A 17,623-nucleotide genomic window follows, 5' to 3' on the forward strand; every position below is an offset into this window, starting at 1 on the left:
CCACGGAGCAGTCCTTCCCCATCTGTCCCCGCACGCTCCCCTCACCCTGCCGCATCCCTCTCTCCCTTCACCGCCCGCACCTCGGATTTCAGTCTCTTTCCCCGCTCCGGGCTCCGGCGATCACTTTCCCCGCGCCTCCCTTCCTGCCCGGACGCCCTCGATTCTCCAGCCTTCCCCACCCCCGCCCCCATTCCCGCGGCCCCCACGGACGCCCACTCCCACCCGACTCCAGCGGGCCCCCACTCCGGCGCGCAGCCGTTGGAGGGGGCGTGGCCCCGCGAGCACCGGGGCGCCCCGCCCGCAGCTCCGGGCCCGCGCGCAGACAAAGACATTCCACAGCCCCCGCCCCCTCCGCGCACCCGGCCTTCAGGGGGAGGAGACACGTGTCCCGCTAGCGCCGAGTCACGTGGGCAAGAAAACGAACGGAGCCCGCGGCCACGCGCGCCTGCGCAGAGGGCTCCGGCCTGGCGGGCCCCGAGGCCGGCGGCGAGCGCGCAGTCGGAGTCGGCGGGCGCCGCGGCGCTGCGCAGGCGCGCTGGCCCGCCCGGAGACTTTGTTCTCCGCGGAGACACCCAAGGGCGGTGCCGGTGGCCGGCTGCGCACGCGCGCCGCCTCATTTCCGGTGCTCTCTTTCGCTGGGTCGCTCGGGTCGGCTTCGGTCGCCGTCGCTCCCGCTCTCCCCACCCCGCTAACCGCCGCTCGGGCCTCCGCCGCGTCGCTCCCTCGACCCCTCGATCCGCACATCCTCCCCGATGCAGCGCCGGGACGACCCCGCGGCGCGCATGAGCCGCTCCTCGTGCCGCAGCTGCACCCTGGACCCCTCGGGTGCCCACCCCTCCGTGCGTCAGGCGCCCTCTCGGCAGCCGCCGCTGCCCCACCGATCCCGGGGCGGCGGAGGGGGCTCCCGAGGGGGCGCCCGGGCCTCGCCGGCCACGCAGCCGCCGCCGCTGCTGCCGCCCGCCTCCACGGGTCCCGACGCGACGGTGGGCGGCCCGGCGCCGACCCCGCTGCTGCCCCCTTCAGCCACGGCCTCGGTCAAGATGGAACCGGAGAACAAGTACCTGCCCGAGCTCATGGCCGAGAAGGACTCGCTCGACCCGTCCTTCACGCACGCCATGCAGTTGCTGACGGCGGGTAAGCGGGGCCTGGCGGGGCCGCCCGGCACGGGTGGTCGGGGGGCTTTGTTCTCCGCCCGCTGCCCGCGCCCCGGGGGAGCCGAGCCACCGCGAGCCCCCGTGCCGCCGCCGCCTCCGCTCGGGCCCGCCGAAGCGCTGCCAGGCCGGCCCGGGGCACCAAGGCGGGTTTCTGGGCTGCCGGGGAGGCCCGAAGGCGACTTGGGGATCTCCGAGCGCCGAGACGGTGATGGATAGTGCCGGGCTCCCCGCCTCCCGCTGCCGGGGGGGCGGGATCCTTCCAGAAAGGCGATGAGCCTTTCCCTTCCCCATCCCCCTTCCCACCCCGAAAGAGCGCGCTGCTTGGGGCTCGGGTGCGGAGGGTGTAGGAGGGAGCGGGGAGCGCGCGGGAGGGTGGGGCGAGGCCCGAGCGCCCTGTCCAGCGCGCCGCGGACCGACGCGGGGCCCCGAGCCCCGGCCCACTCGGAGTAACTGGAGCTGAAGTTGAGCGCAGAGGCGGGGAGCAACCTGTGGGAATCGGAGCCGGAGGTTACCCGAACCCCCGCTTCCCCGTCCGCAGCGGGTCATTGCCGCAGAGCTTGGAGGTTTAGTTTAAAAAACGTGCGTTCACCCTTGCTGGGGAGGAGGGGCGGAGGAGGGCTCATAGCCTCAGTGCGGTTAAACGGGATGCTAGGAGGAGTTGGAGAGTGTTTTGCGTGGGATTCCCCAAAGAATTACACCGAAATTGAGAAAAGTTGCATAGTGTTTACAATTGAAAGGCTGGGCCTCGTTGGATTTTTTTTCCCCCGTTGCTTCGATAGTGAAAATAGTAGTCTTTGTTCTCAAGACCAGCGCTCCTTTCCTGCTCAACATCGGCCAATCACCTAGTCGCTCAGATTCCTCTCTAAAAGACGTTTGTTTCACCCTCACTTCTTGTTAAAACGATTTAATGATGCGTTTCTTTGACCAAATTTTATTCAGCAGGTTAAAATTAACAGGCGTCAACACAGAACGAATGGTTGGACTCTTTGGCAAGGTTGCTATAACGGACAGGTCTTTTTGAACGAAACATTTCCCTCCCTTTGTTCTGTATCCCCAACATTGGAAAGGGGTCTGCTTTCAAACAGGCGCAGCACGTGCTGGCAAAGAACAAGATTAAGATGACCTGCTTATATTTTCAGTTCAGGGTTTTGCTGTTCTGTAACAGTCATTGAACATTACTGTCACTGTGTTCTGGCAAGCTCTTTTAAGTGCAGGAATTTTTTTTTGGAGGGGGTCTGTTTTGAACATAGCGAACACTCTGAATACAAGTATGTTCAGACTTAATGATGTCAGACTAAATGGTAAGGTTGATTTACTGGTCTAATCTTAATTTCCTCAAGCCTTTAGATCAGTGCAGATTAAATGCCTGAGACTAAAACAAACTTGAGAATTTTAAGGTGTTGACTTGGATTTGAATTTCAGGTCCTTTCTGATCCTCGATAACCCCATCTGTAAAAGGGGTTAGTGAGTTATGAAAAAAGTGTGTGGCAGCACAGGCACAGTGGCCCTTGTTTCCCTTTCTTTAGATGACAGCTTGTTACCAGTTTTCTAGTTCTAAATCAATAGTGGTTATATTGTGGATTTGCAAAGTGATTTTTTTTTTCTGACTACATCAAGTGCTCATTGTGGTATTTCAGAGTCAGATTATTTCTTAAGATCACTATAAAAAAACTATCAGTTCTTAAAAGTTACTGTAATTTTCACTCACTGGTTAACTTCTTAATCTTTTTAACATAGACTTAAAAATAATTTTTTTCCTGAATCAAAACGAGATGCTTGTACTTGCTGAGAAGATGGCTTGTAAGGGATACTACTTAGCATGGTATCTTGTTATAAGTTGGACCCAACGTTTAAGGATTTCTGATTGGTGTAGAAAGGGGAGTGTAGTTAATTCACTGACTGAAAAGGTGGTACTGATATTTTAAGCCTTGATTAAAAAATACATCTAAGAAAGAAAACTGTAGCTGAAACATTGTTTCAGGCACTGATCTCAACACTTAACATCAAATATTTAACCTAAATTTATGGCACTACTAACAGAGAAGTTAGTCACTTGAGAAAACCCTAGCAAGTAAATTAAATAATTTACATATGGTAACAATTTATAAGTATTATAACTAGACATTAGTAATTCTGGATCCGCACATCTGACCCTCTCTACCTCGCCATTAGATTACCTGCAACATATTATCATAAATTTTTTTTAATGTAGTGTTTCTGAGGGATGAGGAGGCACATCAGGGGACTCCTACTTGTAAGGCACTTTCTCTGCCATTTTCCCCCAACCAACAGAATTTCCTTTTTTAGGAAAAAAATGTTGGGGGGAATGAGGGGTAGCTCCTGACTACCTTAAAGGCAGGCGGGGAGCTGGTAAGGGCTGAGGGGAAGCTGAGGACATTGAAAGGGATTGATGTTGGAACATTGTAGACCTTAAACTCAATCATGAATAACTTTGTAACTTTGTTTGGTTTGGTTTTTGGACCACACCTAGCTATGCTCAGGGGTTACTCCTGAGCAGTTTTACTGAGGGGTGTGCGGTAGTAGAGGGACCAGGCCAAGAACTGTTTATGGGATTCCAGGGGGATCCAACCCAGGCTGGCCTCCTGGCCATGGCCTTGTGCAGTACAAGGCGGAGGCCCCTATCCCAGTACCTTATCCTACCCTGTATTATCTTTCCTCCTTTGTAACTTTGTAATTCTTGGTGATTCTTTTTTTTTAACAAAGTGTTCTAGGGGCTGGAGTTAAAGTACAGCATACAGCCTTGCCTCTGCCTTGCCTTGCACATGGCCTATCAGAGTTCTGTCCCAACCCTGAATCATGTGTGACCAAGAAATGAAAGCACACAAGCAAGAAAGAAAACCCCTTTGAAATCATCAGAGTGAATACTAATGAAGGGCAGTGGAAAATGACAGTTTGGGCCCGAGCAGTAGAACAGCTGCAGACTGCTTGCCTTACAGGACACTGACCTGGGTTTAGTTCCTGGCACCCTGTATGGTCCCCTGAGCTCTGCTCAGTGTGGCCCAAAAACATAACAAAGAATGACAGGTTAAATTTTAGAAGGACATCTACCGAGAGTATTCGATATGCCAGACACAGTAACAACAAAGTCTCCAGTGGAGACGTTACTGGGCCCGCTCGAGCAAATTGACGATCTATAGAACCTAGAACTTGAAGTGACACTTTCAGATACCTGTGCTAATTTTCTGGCTATGGGGGTGGTTTGCTTTCAGGTTTTGGCCACACCCACCTGAGGTTGGAGCTTGCTCCTCATTTTGAGCTCAGGGATCACTCCTAGTGGGCTGGGAGACCATATGGGGTGCTGGGGATCCAACCCAGGTTGGCCATGTGCTAGGCAAACACTCTTCCGACTGTACTCTTGCTTCGGCACCTTTTTTTGTTTTGTTTTGTTTTCGGAACTATACTCGTTTTCTGAGAGATACCTACCTACCTACCGAACTGTTTTTCCATTGTCAATCATACTGCTTTCCCTCTTTGACAGCTTTATTTTACACTCAGCATCTGATACACCATATATTGTATGTGTTAACTACTTGAATTTTCCCTTCATAACTAAGATGTCAGATTCACCAGGGCAGAAATCATCTGTTTGCTTTGTTGGCCACTCTAACTTCAGTTCACTGAAGAGTGTTGCCAGGTGGCCTCGGACTATTTGATCAGTGAATATTCACCTTCATCATGATGGAAAAAATAGCACAGTAATCTTAATACAGATTTCTGTATTAACTGAAGTGATATTTAGATTCGGTGATGTTTAGATTTGGTGCATTTGTAGACATTCCAGTACTCTGTGTACCCATGTTTGTTTCTGAAACAAAGTACCTTTCTATTTTTCTCTTTTTTTTCCTTTTTTGGTCACACCCAGCAATGCACAGGTGTTACTCCTGGCTCATGCACTCAGGAATTACCCCTGGTGGTGCTCAAGGGACCCATATGGGAATCGAACCTGGGTCTGCTGTGTGCAAGGCAAAGGCCCTACCCGCTGTGCTATCGCTCCAGCCCGCACAAAGTACTTTTTAAAAGTATATAAGTAAGTAAAGGCCCTCCCGTTGATCATCGATTTGCTCGAGCGGGCCCAGTAACGTCTCCATTGGAGACTTTGTTGTTACTGTGTTTGGCATATCGAATACGTCACGGGGAGCTTGCCAGGCTCTGCCGTTTGGGCGAGATACTCTCGGTAACTTGCCGGGCTCTCCGAGAGGGGCGGAGGAATCGAACTCAGGTCGGCCATGTTGGCTGCGTGCAAGGCAAACACCCTACCCACTGTGCTGTCGCTTGGTGAGAGGGTCACACCTGGTGATGCTTAGGGATTACTCTGGGCTCTGCACTCAGGAATTACTCCTGGCATGCTGGGGGACCATGGGATGCCAAGGATTGAGCCCAGGTGTGCAAAGCAGATGCCCTACCTGCTGTACTAGCTTCCTGCCCAATATCAAATCTTTATTTCATTTTGTTGTTGCTTTGTTTTTCGACGACACCCAGCTGAGCTCAGGTCTTACCCCTGGTTCTGTGCTCAGGGATCACTTTTGTGTGGGGAGTATATGTGGTGCTAGGGATCAAATGTAGTTGCAAGGCCCTATCCACTGTACTATTTCTCAAGACCCTCAGTTTTTGTTTTTGTATTTGGTTTGTTTTTTTGGGCCACATCTGGGAATGCTCAGGACTGATTCTTGGCACTTCGCTCAGGTATCACTCCTGGTGGGGCTGTGGGGGACCATATGGGATTTCAGAGATCAAACTGTCTCTGCTCCATGCAAGACAAGCACCCTAACTGCTGTACTATCTTTCTGGCCCCTCGGATTTTTTTTTTTGTTTGTTTCTAAGAGTATTTTTCTTTCTGCAGTTCAAAAAAAATGTGTATAGGAATCAAGAACAGTAAACATTTTTAATATATTATCAATATCTTAAAAGAGTACTTATAGGGGCTGGAGCGATAGCTCAGTGGGGTCGGGCGTTTGCCTTGCACGTGGCCGACCTGGGTTCGATTCCCAGCATCCCATATGGTCACCTGAGCACTGCCAGGAGTAATTCCTGAGTGCAGAGCCAGGAGTAACCCCTGTGCATTGCCAGGTATGAACCAAAAAGGAAAAAAAAAAGTACTTATAAATCCATCCCCCATAAACACTTTTTTTTTTTTTTTTGCGTCACACCCGGCAGTGCAAAGGCTGGCTCATGCACTCAGGAATTACTCCTGGTGGTGCTCGGGGGACCATATGGGATACTGGGAATCGAACCCGGGTCAGCAGGCAAGCGCCCTACCTGCTGTGCTATCGCTCCAGTCCCACCATAAACACTCATTTTAAAACTAACTGTAGCACTGTCCTCTCATTGTTCATCAGTGGATTTGCAATGTCTCCATTGTGAGACTTGTTACTTTTTTGGCATATTGAATACCTCACGGTAGCTTGCCAGGCTTTGCAAGCCCCGGCAAGATACTCTTGGTAGCTTGCTGGTCTCTCCAAGAGGGGTGGAGGAATCCAACCAGACCCAGCTGGTCCAGCCGCGTGCAAGGCGAATGCCCTACTGCTGTGCTATCACTCCAGCCCAAGGAAAATACAAATAAAAGTTAATTAACTATGTGGCAGTTAAGGCAACATGGAAATCTGGTCAGTTAGAAAAATAAACTTTTCATGGCATTTAAAATAAAAGTATATTTTTAAAAGTTACTTGGGGTTTTACCGTGGGGCCAATGAGCAGCACTGTAATGTCCACGAGACCAATCTGTAGTGAAGGGCTAGTTTACATGTTTTGTGTGGTCCCCAGAGCACTGAGCTGGGAGTAGGCCCTGAGTCCTACCAGACAGGCAAACAACGAAAAGGTCTATTTGATTGTTGGTTTTTGTTTTTGTCTTCAGGCTGTACCTCACTGCTCTTGTGTGCTTACTCCTGGCTCTGTTGGTGCTGGGTGACCACATGTAGTGCCAGGAATAAAACTTGGGTCGGCAGCTTGTAAGGCTGTACTCTCTCTGGAGATATTACAAATTGTTTTGTTAAGTCTGATGTGCTGAATATATAAAGTAATTAAAAATAAATGGAGATTAATGTGAAAAAGATTTTTGGAAGCAGGAAAATAATGAAAGCCTACATTGAGAAAATTAAGTTGAATTAGGGCTTGAGAGGAATTAGAAAAAAAATCCTAAACATTGCTGGTAAAAGTGTGACTTGGTACAACCACTTTGGATAACAGCATGGCATTTCATTTGAAAGCTTAACATTCAGATTCCTTAAAATTCAACGCTGTTCCTAGGAATAAGGCCAAATAAATTTGTGCATTAATGCCTCTTTCATGAAATGGTGCGCCTTGTTAGCAAAATGGTCAACTTGTTTCACCACTTGATTGGATACTTGTGAGATTTATAAAGTGAAATGTTTAGCGATGTAAACAAAAACTACAGCTCTATGCAGCAAGAGAAATTTTAGAAATCTGCTGTTAGTAGGGAAAGTCTAACTTGATAATACAACAGATACAGCAGGATAGATTTTTAGTGTACATATATCCAATAAAGTTATTTTGTTTTGTTTTGTCAATCTAGATATGTAGATTGTAGGTACTGGATAGATTTTACAAGGATCAAGGCATGTGCTTTGGTTGTGGCCTACCCCCATTTCAATAAACAGCACTGCCGCCTCAGTCCTTGCCTTCAGCTGCATTCTAGTCTGCTGAGATTTCCTAAAGGGACTCCAGGTCTCTGAGCACTGCTCGGGAGAGTTCTTTCTTTTCCCCTTATCACCCCCCTCCAAAAAAAAAAAAAAGCCAGAATTAACTTGATGTGTGTTCTATACAACACAGCACCCAAAAGGAGAGAGAGAACAAAGGGAATGCTCTGCCACAGAGGCAGGGTGGTATGGGGGGATAGGGGATGGGAGGGATACTGGGATCAGTGGTGGTGGAGAATGGGCACTGGTGGAGGGATGGGTACTCGATCATTGTCTAACTGAAACCCAAGCACAAAAATTTGTAAGTCTACAACTGTACCTCATGATGTTTCACGCGTCGATTGCCTCGAGCAGACCAGGGTAACGTCTTCTTCATCCTAGCCCTGAGATTTTTAGAAAGTGCCATACTAAAGGCTCTTTCAGAGTTAGGAGAATGAGACCCTTCATTGTTACTGGTATTTGGCATATTGGGTACGCCACGGGGAGTTTGCCAGACTCTGCCGTGTGGGCAGGTTACATTCGGTAGCCTGCCAGGTTGTCCAAAGTAGGAATGAGATGATAAGATGTCGCGTGGCCGCGAATGCAGCCGCGCGCTTCCGGGAGCTGGGTTTTATAGTCTCTGAGTCTTGGCCGTTGATGGGATTACAGGGCGCTAATGTTTCACTAATAAAAATTAAAACAAAACAAAACAAAACTTCGGTTCAGACAAAATCTGTCCTTGAATATTCATAGCATCTTTTTTCAAAATATCCAAAACTAGAAACAAATTATATCTTTAGTAGATAAATAGCTAAAATGTGTGGGGTTTTTTTGTTTGTTTTTGGTCAAAACCCAGCAATGCTCAGGAGTTGCTCTTGACTATACCCAGGAATTACTCCTGGTGGCATTGGAGGACCATATGGAATGCCTGAGATCGAACCCTGCTTGGCCATGTGCAAGGCAAGCACACGTACCGTCTCTCCAGTCCTTTGTCATTTTTTGTTCTTTGTTTTTTAAGTTGAATTGCGGTATGTCCATACCATGAAATACTGCTCATCAATAAAAGGAAATAAAACTATTGATACATGCAAGAACTTGCATAGATCAAGAGAGAAGTATATTAAGTGGGAAAAAAAAACCATTGTAAGTACAGTAATTGCAGGGCTGCAGAGAAAGGACAGGGACATAAGGCTTTAGTCTTTGATGTGACCAACACTGGTTCCTGGCACCAAACAAGTACCAGTAAGCCCTAAGCAGCATTGGGTGTGGCCCAACTCCCATTCCTCCATAGTAATGGTAATTAGAATGTAAAGTTGTTTCTCCATTTTTAAGCCCCGAATTCTGAATTGTTCCCTAAGAGATGTAGTAGACCATGGTCAACATGCCATAATAGGGTTTGCCACTATCCTGGAAGTGACTCAGCCCTTTGGACTCATTGGAAGATGGGTTTTTTTTGTGGGGAGCACACCTGGCTTAAGACTTACTCTGTAGAAAGTGGCCATGTGCAAGGAAGTGGCTTACCTCCTATACCATCTTTTCAGCCCCTGGGGGCTTTTTTTATATTGCTAACATAGTGAATTGCTGTCTGTATCTTTTATTATTATTATTAAATTTCTTATTTTAATGAATCACCGTAAGATACAGTTACAGACTTACAAACTTTCGTGATTATCAAACAGTGTTCGAGTACCCATCTCCACCAGTGCCCTTTCTCCACCACCAGTGTTCCCAGTATCCCTGCCGCCTCCCCCTCCTCTTCTCTCCCCCTGCCTCTGTGACACATTCCCTCTTACTCTCTCTCCCCTTTTGGGTGTTATGGTTTGCAATAACACCTTGCTTGGTAGACACCAAGCAGCCATCATGTTTGGTCTATAGTCTCCTTTGCGCACACATCTACCGTCACGAGCAATCCCCCTAACCATAATTTACTTAGTGGTTTCTTCTCCCTCCCCTCCTGCCTTTTCCCCCAGCACATGAACTCGACTTGGGGCAATTCTCCTGGCCCTTATCTCTACTATCGTTAGGTGTTATTCTCCTATTATGTTACTTTATATTCCACAAATGGCTGCTGTCATTCTGTCTCTGTCCTGCTCTTTCTGATGCATTTTGCTTAGCATGATACTCTCCATGTTGATCCACTTATGTGCAAATTTCTTGGTTTCATTTTTTTCTGACAGCTGCGTAGTATTCCATTGTGTAGATATACCAAAGTTTCTTTGACCAATCATCTGTTCTCAGGCATTTGGGTTTTTTCCAGATTCTGGCTATTGTAAATAGAGCTGCAATAGATATGCAAGTGCAGATGTCATTTCTACTGTACTTTTTTGCATCTTAAGGATATATTCCTACAAGTGGTATATAGCTGGGTCAAATGAGAGCTTAATTTCTAGTTTTTTGAGAAACGTCCCTATTGTTTTCCAAAAAGGCTGGACCAGTCAACATTCCCATCAGCAGTGTAGGAGAGTCCCTTTCTCCCCACATCCATGCCAACACTGGTTGCTTTTGTTTTTTGGATGTGGGCCAGTCTCTGTGGTGTGAGATATCTCGTTGTTGTTTTGATCTGCATCTCTGATGATTAGTGATGAAGAGCATTTTTTTCATGTGCCTTTTGGCCATTCGAATATCTTCTTTGAGAAAGTTTCTATTCATTTCATCGCCCCATTTTCTGATGGGGTTGGATGTTTTTTCTTGTAGAATTCAACCAGTGCTCTGTATATCCTTGATATTAACCCTTATCCAGAGGGGTATTGGGTTGAGTTTCCTTTCCCATTCTCATTCTGTCTTGTCTTTTCTAAGGAGCAAGTCTGTAACTTTCTTGAACCTCAAGGGTTGATTCCACCAAAAGAAGATTAAGAATCTATCCCTTTGTTCTCTTGCTTGAAACAAGTAATTTGATAGATATAGACAGTTTTTATTTTGGGGTCATGTTCAGGCCATGTTCTTGTTTTGGGTGATGTTTAGGAGTATGTATGCTGCATGTATTCCTGGGTCTGCACTCAGGAATTCCTTCAGACCCTTGGGGGAACCAGGTGGAATGCTGGGGATCAAACCAGGGCCCGGAGAGTAAGGCAAGTGCCCCACTTGCTACACTATTTCTCAGTCTTCTAGATTTCTTTTTATTTATTTTTATTGAATCACTGAGGTACAGAGTTACAATGTTTCATAATTGGGTTTCAGTCATACAATGTTGCAATACTCATAGATGTCTTTTTAATACAAAGATAGTTCTTAGTAAACTTGTAACTTTGAAAGGTAATACAACCTTGAAAGTTTTAATTTGGGAAGGGGGTGTATAGTGGGTAAGGTGCTTGCCTTGGGCACGATGACTGGTTGGATCCCTGGCACCCCATATCATCCCCTGACCCAGCAGGAGTAAGCCTTGACCATTGCCTGTGCTCAGGAAACCAAAATTAACTTGGGAATGAGGAGGTAATAAATTGCTGAGGGAAGTTGAGGGTATTAATGGTACATTTCTTTCATTCAATGAACGTTTATAGATGCCTTTTGCATAATTAGGCATTGCACTAAGAATGACAGCTACATAGGTTAGTTGTGGAAGGAATCCAAAAATCATTAACAGGGTAATGAATGCTGTATTTAGAGGTATAAATACCTTTTTAAAAAGATATTCACAAAAATGGGGCTGGAGAGGAAATGCAGTGGATAAAAAGTTTGACTTTCAACAGACCTGGGTTCAGTCCCTGGAACTGCACGTTCAGTTCCTTGAGCACAGCCAGGAGTAGATGGAGCACAACTGGGTATGGCCAGAAAAAGAGAAGATAGTAAGAGAAATTAAGTTACAGTGTTGTACACCTAGCACTTAGCAGAGCTGGGCATCAAACCCAGTCTGTTCTTTGAAAGCGGTGTAGCCCAGCAGTAGGTCACTTGCCTTCCACATACGTGTGAAGCCCTGGGCTTAGCCATTGGCATCACAATGGAAACATATTCTGAGACATACATTTCAGAACCATGTTTTGAATAATAAAGTCTCGTTGTGATAAGATTACCTAGAAACTGAAAGATTCAGGTACCATAAAAGAAGTCAGGGCCCTTAAAAGAAGTGCCACAGTTGAATTTGCTGATGTTGGATGACCTAGATTTGAATACTTGCTGTCACTAAATAGTTTTGTGATCTTGGGTTTTAACATTTTTTTTCTGAACCCAGATTTCTTCACCTGTTAAATAGGGAATAATTTTGGTTATAAAGACAAGGAAACGATAAACATAAAACACTTATTAGCACATAGAAGGCATTGCATAAGATATGATTATTTGTAAGCATCTACCTGGGAAACAAATTGGTCACCTCTGTTGTTTACACCTTACGGTTTCTTTCTTTGCCTCTCGGGAAATCTAGGGTCTCCAGAGATCTAGACAAAGATCAGTTAAAGCAGTCAGCTTCAAAAGTTAGTCTAGAAAGTTTTGTCCAGGATTTAAGGAATCTACTTTTGTTTATTTGTTTTCTCTTTCCTTTACAGCTTGCTCCTAGCTTCCCAGAAAAAGTGAAACCAAGGAGATAGAATTGAAAAAAGATCAGGCAGCTGAACATCCAAGACATTGCAGAGCCCTTTCGTTGTTTGTCACCACATGGCAGTATCAATTGAATATAAACTGTGCTTCCTCAAGCTTTATAGAATAAGTTCTTTCTTGCTTTAGTGCCCACTGTCCTTCCCCTCAAGCCTTCATTGAAAAGCAATAATAAAAACATGAGATTTGGGGGCTGGAGCAACAGCACAGCGGGTAGGGCGTTTGCCTTGCACACAGCTGGCCCGGGTTCGATTCCCAGCATCCTGAGCACCGCCAGGAGTAATTCCTGAGTGCAGAACCAGAAGTAACCCCTGTGCAATGCCAGGTGTGACCCAAAAAGCAAAAAAAAAAAAAAAAAAAAAGATTTGAAGTTAGAAAAAACTTGAGTATTATTTATTTTGGCCTTTGGGCCACACTGGCCGCACTCAGTACTTACTCCCAGTCCATTGCTCAGGAGTCACTCCTCACAGGCTCAGGGGACCATATAGGATGCTGGGGATTGAACCTGGTTCAGCTGTGTATAAGAAAAGCAGTTTATTTGCCGTTCTGTCACTCCTATCCCTCAGTGTTTAAATATTTTGGCAATTTCAGGCCTGAAAATTTAACTTTTGGATTTCTATTTGCTTGGTTGTAAAATGTGGATATAAAGTATTGTTTTTTTTAAATAAGTTATTTATATAATATTTAATGCTTAATGAATATTGAATGTTTTCTTCCTCTCCCAGATATAGTATCCTTTTTTGAAGCTCATGTCACCCCATTTTTGCTTTCTAGACCAAGTTCCTAATTTTTTTCTTTGAATTTTTTATTTTCAGGTGTTTTTAAGTATTTTTTGTTTTGTTTTTGTTTGGAGGCACACCTGGCAGTGCTCAGGGCTTACTTCTAACTCTGCAGACAGAGATCACTCTGGTGGGGTTCAGGGAACCATATGTAGTACCTTGGATCAAACCAAATTTTGCATCATGCAGATCAAATGCCTTACTTACTGTACTATCTCCAACTCCTGACTTACCTCTTTCTTTTTTATTTGGAATTCTCCCGAGTGGCTCTCAGGAGGTTTAGGGCCCTCATTGGTGATTCTTAGTCATCTGGACTGGCAGTTCAGTGCAAGGATCTGAAAATGTAGTGTTGTGTAGCAGGGACCCTGACTGCAGTGCCACAGATACCTGGATCATCCTCCTGTCTGTACTCCAAGGACCATGTGATGCTGGGAGTTGAACCCAGGTCTTGCATGTGCCAGGTGCTAGGCATGTGCTCTGCTTTCTTCCAGCCCCAATTTTCAGGTTTTTTGACTTCACTATTTTTGTTTGGCCGCTGTATATTCCTAGTGGTGCTTACGGGCTAATCCTAGCTCAATTCCTAGAGATCATTCATTTTTAACGGTGCTTGGCAGGCCATAGGGTGCCAGGGATCAAACCTGTGGTTTCTGTATGCAGAGTATGTTCGTTCTCCAACCTTCTGAGACATCTACCCAGCCCACAGTTCTCAATTTTATTTGAATTAATGTTTTATGAATTCTTTAAAAAATAATTTTATAGTCATTAAAAGTGTATGTAGTAGGGCTGGAGGATAGCACAGCGGGTAGAGCATTTGCCTTGCACACAGCCGACCTGGGTTCAATTCCCACATATGGGAGCAATTCCATATATGGTCCCCCGAGCACTGCCAGGAGTAACCCCTGTGCAACGCCGGTGTGACCCAAAAAGAAAAAAAAAGTATGTAATAAATTGGACTAAAAGGTATCTAAGTAAGATCTTACTAGTTCAGTGATTTGGGTTTTTTTGCTTTTGTAGTGCCCCTTAAAAAATCAAAAGACAACAGAAAGGGGGGTGGTGACAAGAGAAATAGACCAAAGGGTGGAGCACATGCTTTCAGGAGTTCCAGGTATGCTATCCCCTCAGCGAAGCACTACAGGATCCCAGGATTACTAAGTCCAGGGCCATGGAGCAGTAGTGCAGTGGATTGGACGCTTACCTTGCATACTGCTGATCTGGACCTGGATTTGATCCCCAGCACCCTAGCCTTGTCAGGAGTAATCCCTGATCTCAGAACCAGCAGTAAGACCTAGCTGGGTGTAAACCTCCCGCTCCCAAAAAGGAGGGGGGTCTCAGTAGATCCAAACCTGTCAGGTCCAACTAGAAAAAGTATTACCAGTAGTGACAATTTGGAAGGCGAGTGTAAATACATACATATGTAGCAGAAAGAGCCATTTATAGGAAAACTTTAAATTGTATTGCATTTACATAAGTACTGGGTTTAGTTTTTACAACTCTACTTCTTGTGACAAATAAACATACATTATAGTAACCCAAGTTTCTGGAATATGATATAAGTATAATTGAAGAAACTAACTAGATGATAGCAATGAAACTCTTGGAGGTATCTATATAACACAAAGCATGTAATTTATTCCACATTTTTAGAAGCTTAGCAGCTCCTCACTAATGTTTTCAGATCAGTGAAGGACATCTTTGTACCAGAGAAATAGCTCTATGGGCTAGAGCACATGTTTTCCATGCAGGAGATCCAGATTTGTTCCCTGGGATTCCTGTGGTCCTCTGAGCATTACTGGTTGTGGATGCCCCTCCCTTTTCCCTAAAAAGAGTGTGGACCAAGTACCCAGTTTTTCAGCCTGGAACTCAAGAAGAGATGTATTCAGTGATATAGGCTCAGAAGTAGTGACTAGAGAAAGTTAATATTAGTAGCAGGTGGGAAGGGTTGACTGGAGATCAAAATATATAGCCAATAAAACAGCAAACAAATTGGGTGTTGAATGAAGCATTTAGTTTCTTAGCTGTAAGGACAAATTTATTTTCCATTCCAAGCACTGAAACAGGACTGTGAACAACACTGTCATTTACACTTCTCACAGAAGAGTATTTTCTAGCGCCAGAGTAATATTACAGTAAGGAGGGTGTTTGCCTTGCACGAAACCCACCAGGAATAATTCCTGAGTACAGGGCCAGGCGTAATCCCTCAACATTGCCGGATGTGTCCCAAAAACAAAAGTGAAAGAATATTTTCAGTATGAGGAACTGGAGGAGTCGTACACTGGGGAAGCAGCCAACCCAAGTATGATCTACGGCACCCCTTTTGGTCCTTGAGCACAGCCAGGTGTGGACCAAAAACTTAAAATTATTCTTAGGATGAATCATCCTAAAAAGTAGTTGTTTGTAGTTGTCAGAGTAAGGGATATTCTCTCGTAGGTTCACTGTATTCTGTAAGGTAGACTTTTGAGTCTTCAATTCTGAACTTTTAAGAAGTCTCAAAGTAAGTTTTGTCTGTCTATGTGCTTCAGCGTTTAACTGAGTTGTATTTTGGTTTTGGACCACACCTAGTGGTGCACAGGGATCACTCCTGGTGGACTCAGCCACTGAGAGACTGAGCCCGGGTCGGCTCCCTGTAAGGCCTACCTGCCGTACTATGACTCTGGTCCAAGAGTTGTATTTTTTAAGTGTACAAGGTATAAATTTTCAGAACATGTTTGTGATGTGTCTTTATTTTTAAATCAGAGATTTAAAAACATAATTCCTAATTCAGCGACACCAGCCTTATCTGTTAACTTGTTAGAAATGCCGTTTCCTAACTGAATACCAGGTGTGGAATTGGAGCCCAATTCTGTACTTCACTCCCTCCAGTTGAGGCTAATGCTTACTAAAGTTTGAGAACCCCTTTCTTAACTATAGAAAATAGAAACACAGTGTGGGAATACTATGTGAGAACATTGTTATTTAGACTGTTTAATGATTTTATAAAATGAAATATTTTTATTGGCAGTTGTCAGTGGGTCATTGTCTGCCCACTCTGGCCCCATCTTAGTGTTTTGTTTTGTGTTTGGGTCAAATCCAACAGTGCTCAGGAGCTACTTCTGCGTCTCTGCTTAGGAGTTTATCCTGGAAGTGCTGGGTGCCCTTATGGTGTGGGGAATTTGGCTTGGGCTTCCCACATGCAAGGCATGGACTCTACTACTGAGCCACAGTCCTAGCCCCCAAATTACTGGGTTTTGCTTTGTTTGGGGGCCACACACCCACTGAATTCAGGACTTACTCTTGGCTCTGCTCAGGGCTCACTCCTGATGGTGCTTTGAGGAACGGTGCTGGGGATCAAACCCAGGTTAGTTACAAGCAAGGCAATCGCCTTACTCTGCTGTACTGTCGATCTGGCCTTAAATTATTGATTCTTACCTCATCAAGATTTTTGATGTTGGGCTACACCGGGCTATGTTCAGGAGACCATATGGTTGGTCTGAGGGTTTGAGCCCAAACCTGTATACTCGGCATGTGCTCAGCCCAGTAAACTCTCTCCACGTCCTTATCAGGAATGGACTATCATTTTTTTTAATTTAGTGTAGAAAACTCTGGCAACTGTTGATGTAGTACTAGGATTAAAATTGATTAGATAACAAAGTTGCAATACTAATATCAATCACAATCACAAATCATCCTGTTAATCGTCGATTGCCTCGAGCAGGCCCCAGTAACGTCTCCTTCATCCTAGCCCTGAGATTATATTCAAGGCTCTTTAGGAGAATGAGACCCATCATTGTTACTGGTATTTGGCATATTGGGTACGCCACAGGGAGTTTGCCAGACTCTGCCGTGTGGGCAGGCTACATTCGGTAGCCTGCCAGTTTGCCAAAGTAGGAATGAGATAATAAGATGTCATAATAGGATGTCCGGGAGCTGGTTTTTATAGTCTCTGAGTCTTGGCCGTTGATGGGATTACACGGCGCCAGGGGGCCAGTTGGTGGGTGTGACCCCCACCTACTGGAATTTGGAGGATCTGGGTGGAGGATGCTTGGCCCAAATCCGAGTAGGCTTGGAGATCTCAGCCCCGGAACCCACGTGACTTTGTCCCTCTGCCAGTACCTTCATGTGTGCGGAGAGTGGTCTCAGCATGGTGGTGGCTGGTCCTGGAGGTCTTTGGCTGCCAGAGCCCTGGTCGGGGCGGGGAGGAAAGCTCAACCCGCTCCCCTCCAAGGGGCCCCGGCGGCGAGGACAGTCAGGTGTGGGGGCAGGAGATTGCACTGTTCTTCTGGGAGCTGGTTTTTATAGTCTCTAAGTCTTGGCCGTTGATGGGATTACATGGCGCCAGGGGGCCAGTTGGTGGGTGTGACCCCCGCCTACTGGAATTTGGAGGATCTGGGTGGAGGATGCTCGGCCCAAATCCGAGTAGGCTTGGAGATCTCGGCCCCGGAACCCACGTGACAAAGTCACTAATATCAATAGATCTAGGAAATAAGTTTATATAAATATTATGTTTTATTGCAGGGTTGGTAAATTCTTGTCT

At 45.9% G+C, this 17,623-nt stretch overlaps 1 protein-coding gene across 3 annotated transcripts in view; it reads left to right on the forward strand.

Annotated features, from left to right (window-relative positions):
* Positions 1-498: 498 nt before the first annotated feature.
* Positions 499-17,623, forward strand: part of KHDRBS1 (KH RNA binding domain containing, signal transduction associated 1) — a 46,019-nt gene continuing 28,894 nt past the window's right edge. For 2 of the 3 annotated variants that reach the window (XR_008793704.1, XR_008793703.1), the window contains exon 1: positions 499-1,134. Coding sequence is in view for 1 of the 3 variants with exons in the window: in XM_056123187.1 (XP_055979162.1) it covers positions 753-1,134 (382 nt within the window). In the remaining 2 variants the exon portion in view is untranslated. The remainder of the gene's footprint in view (positions 1,135-17,623) is intronic. The other variant, XM_056123187.1, reaches the window with a different exon arrangement.

The sequence above is a fragment of the Sorex fumeus genome, unplaced genomic scaffold (genome assembly GCF_029834395.1).
Source record: "Sorex fumeus unplaced genomic scaffold, SorFum_2.1 ptg000047l, whole genome shotgun sequence".
Lineage (NCBI taxonomy): Eukaryota > Metazoa > Chordata > Mammalia > Eulipotyphla > Soricidae > Sorex > Sorex fumeus.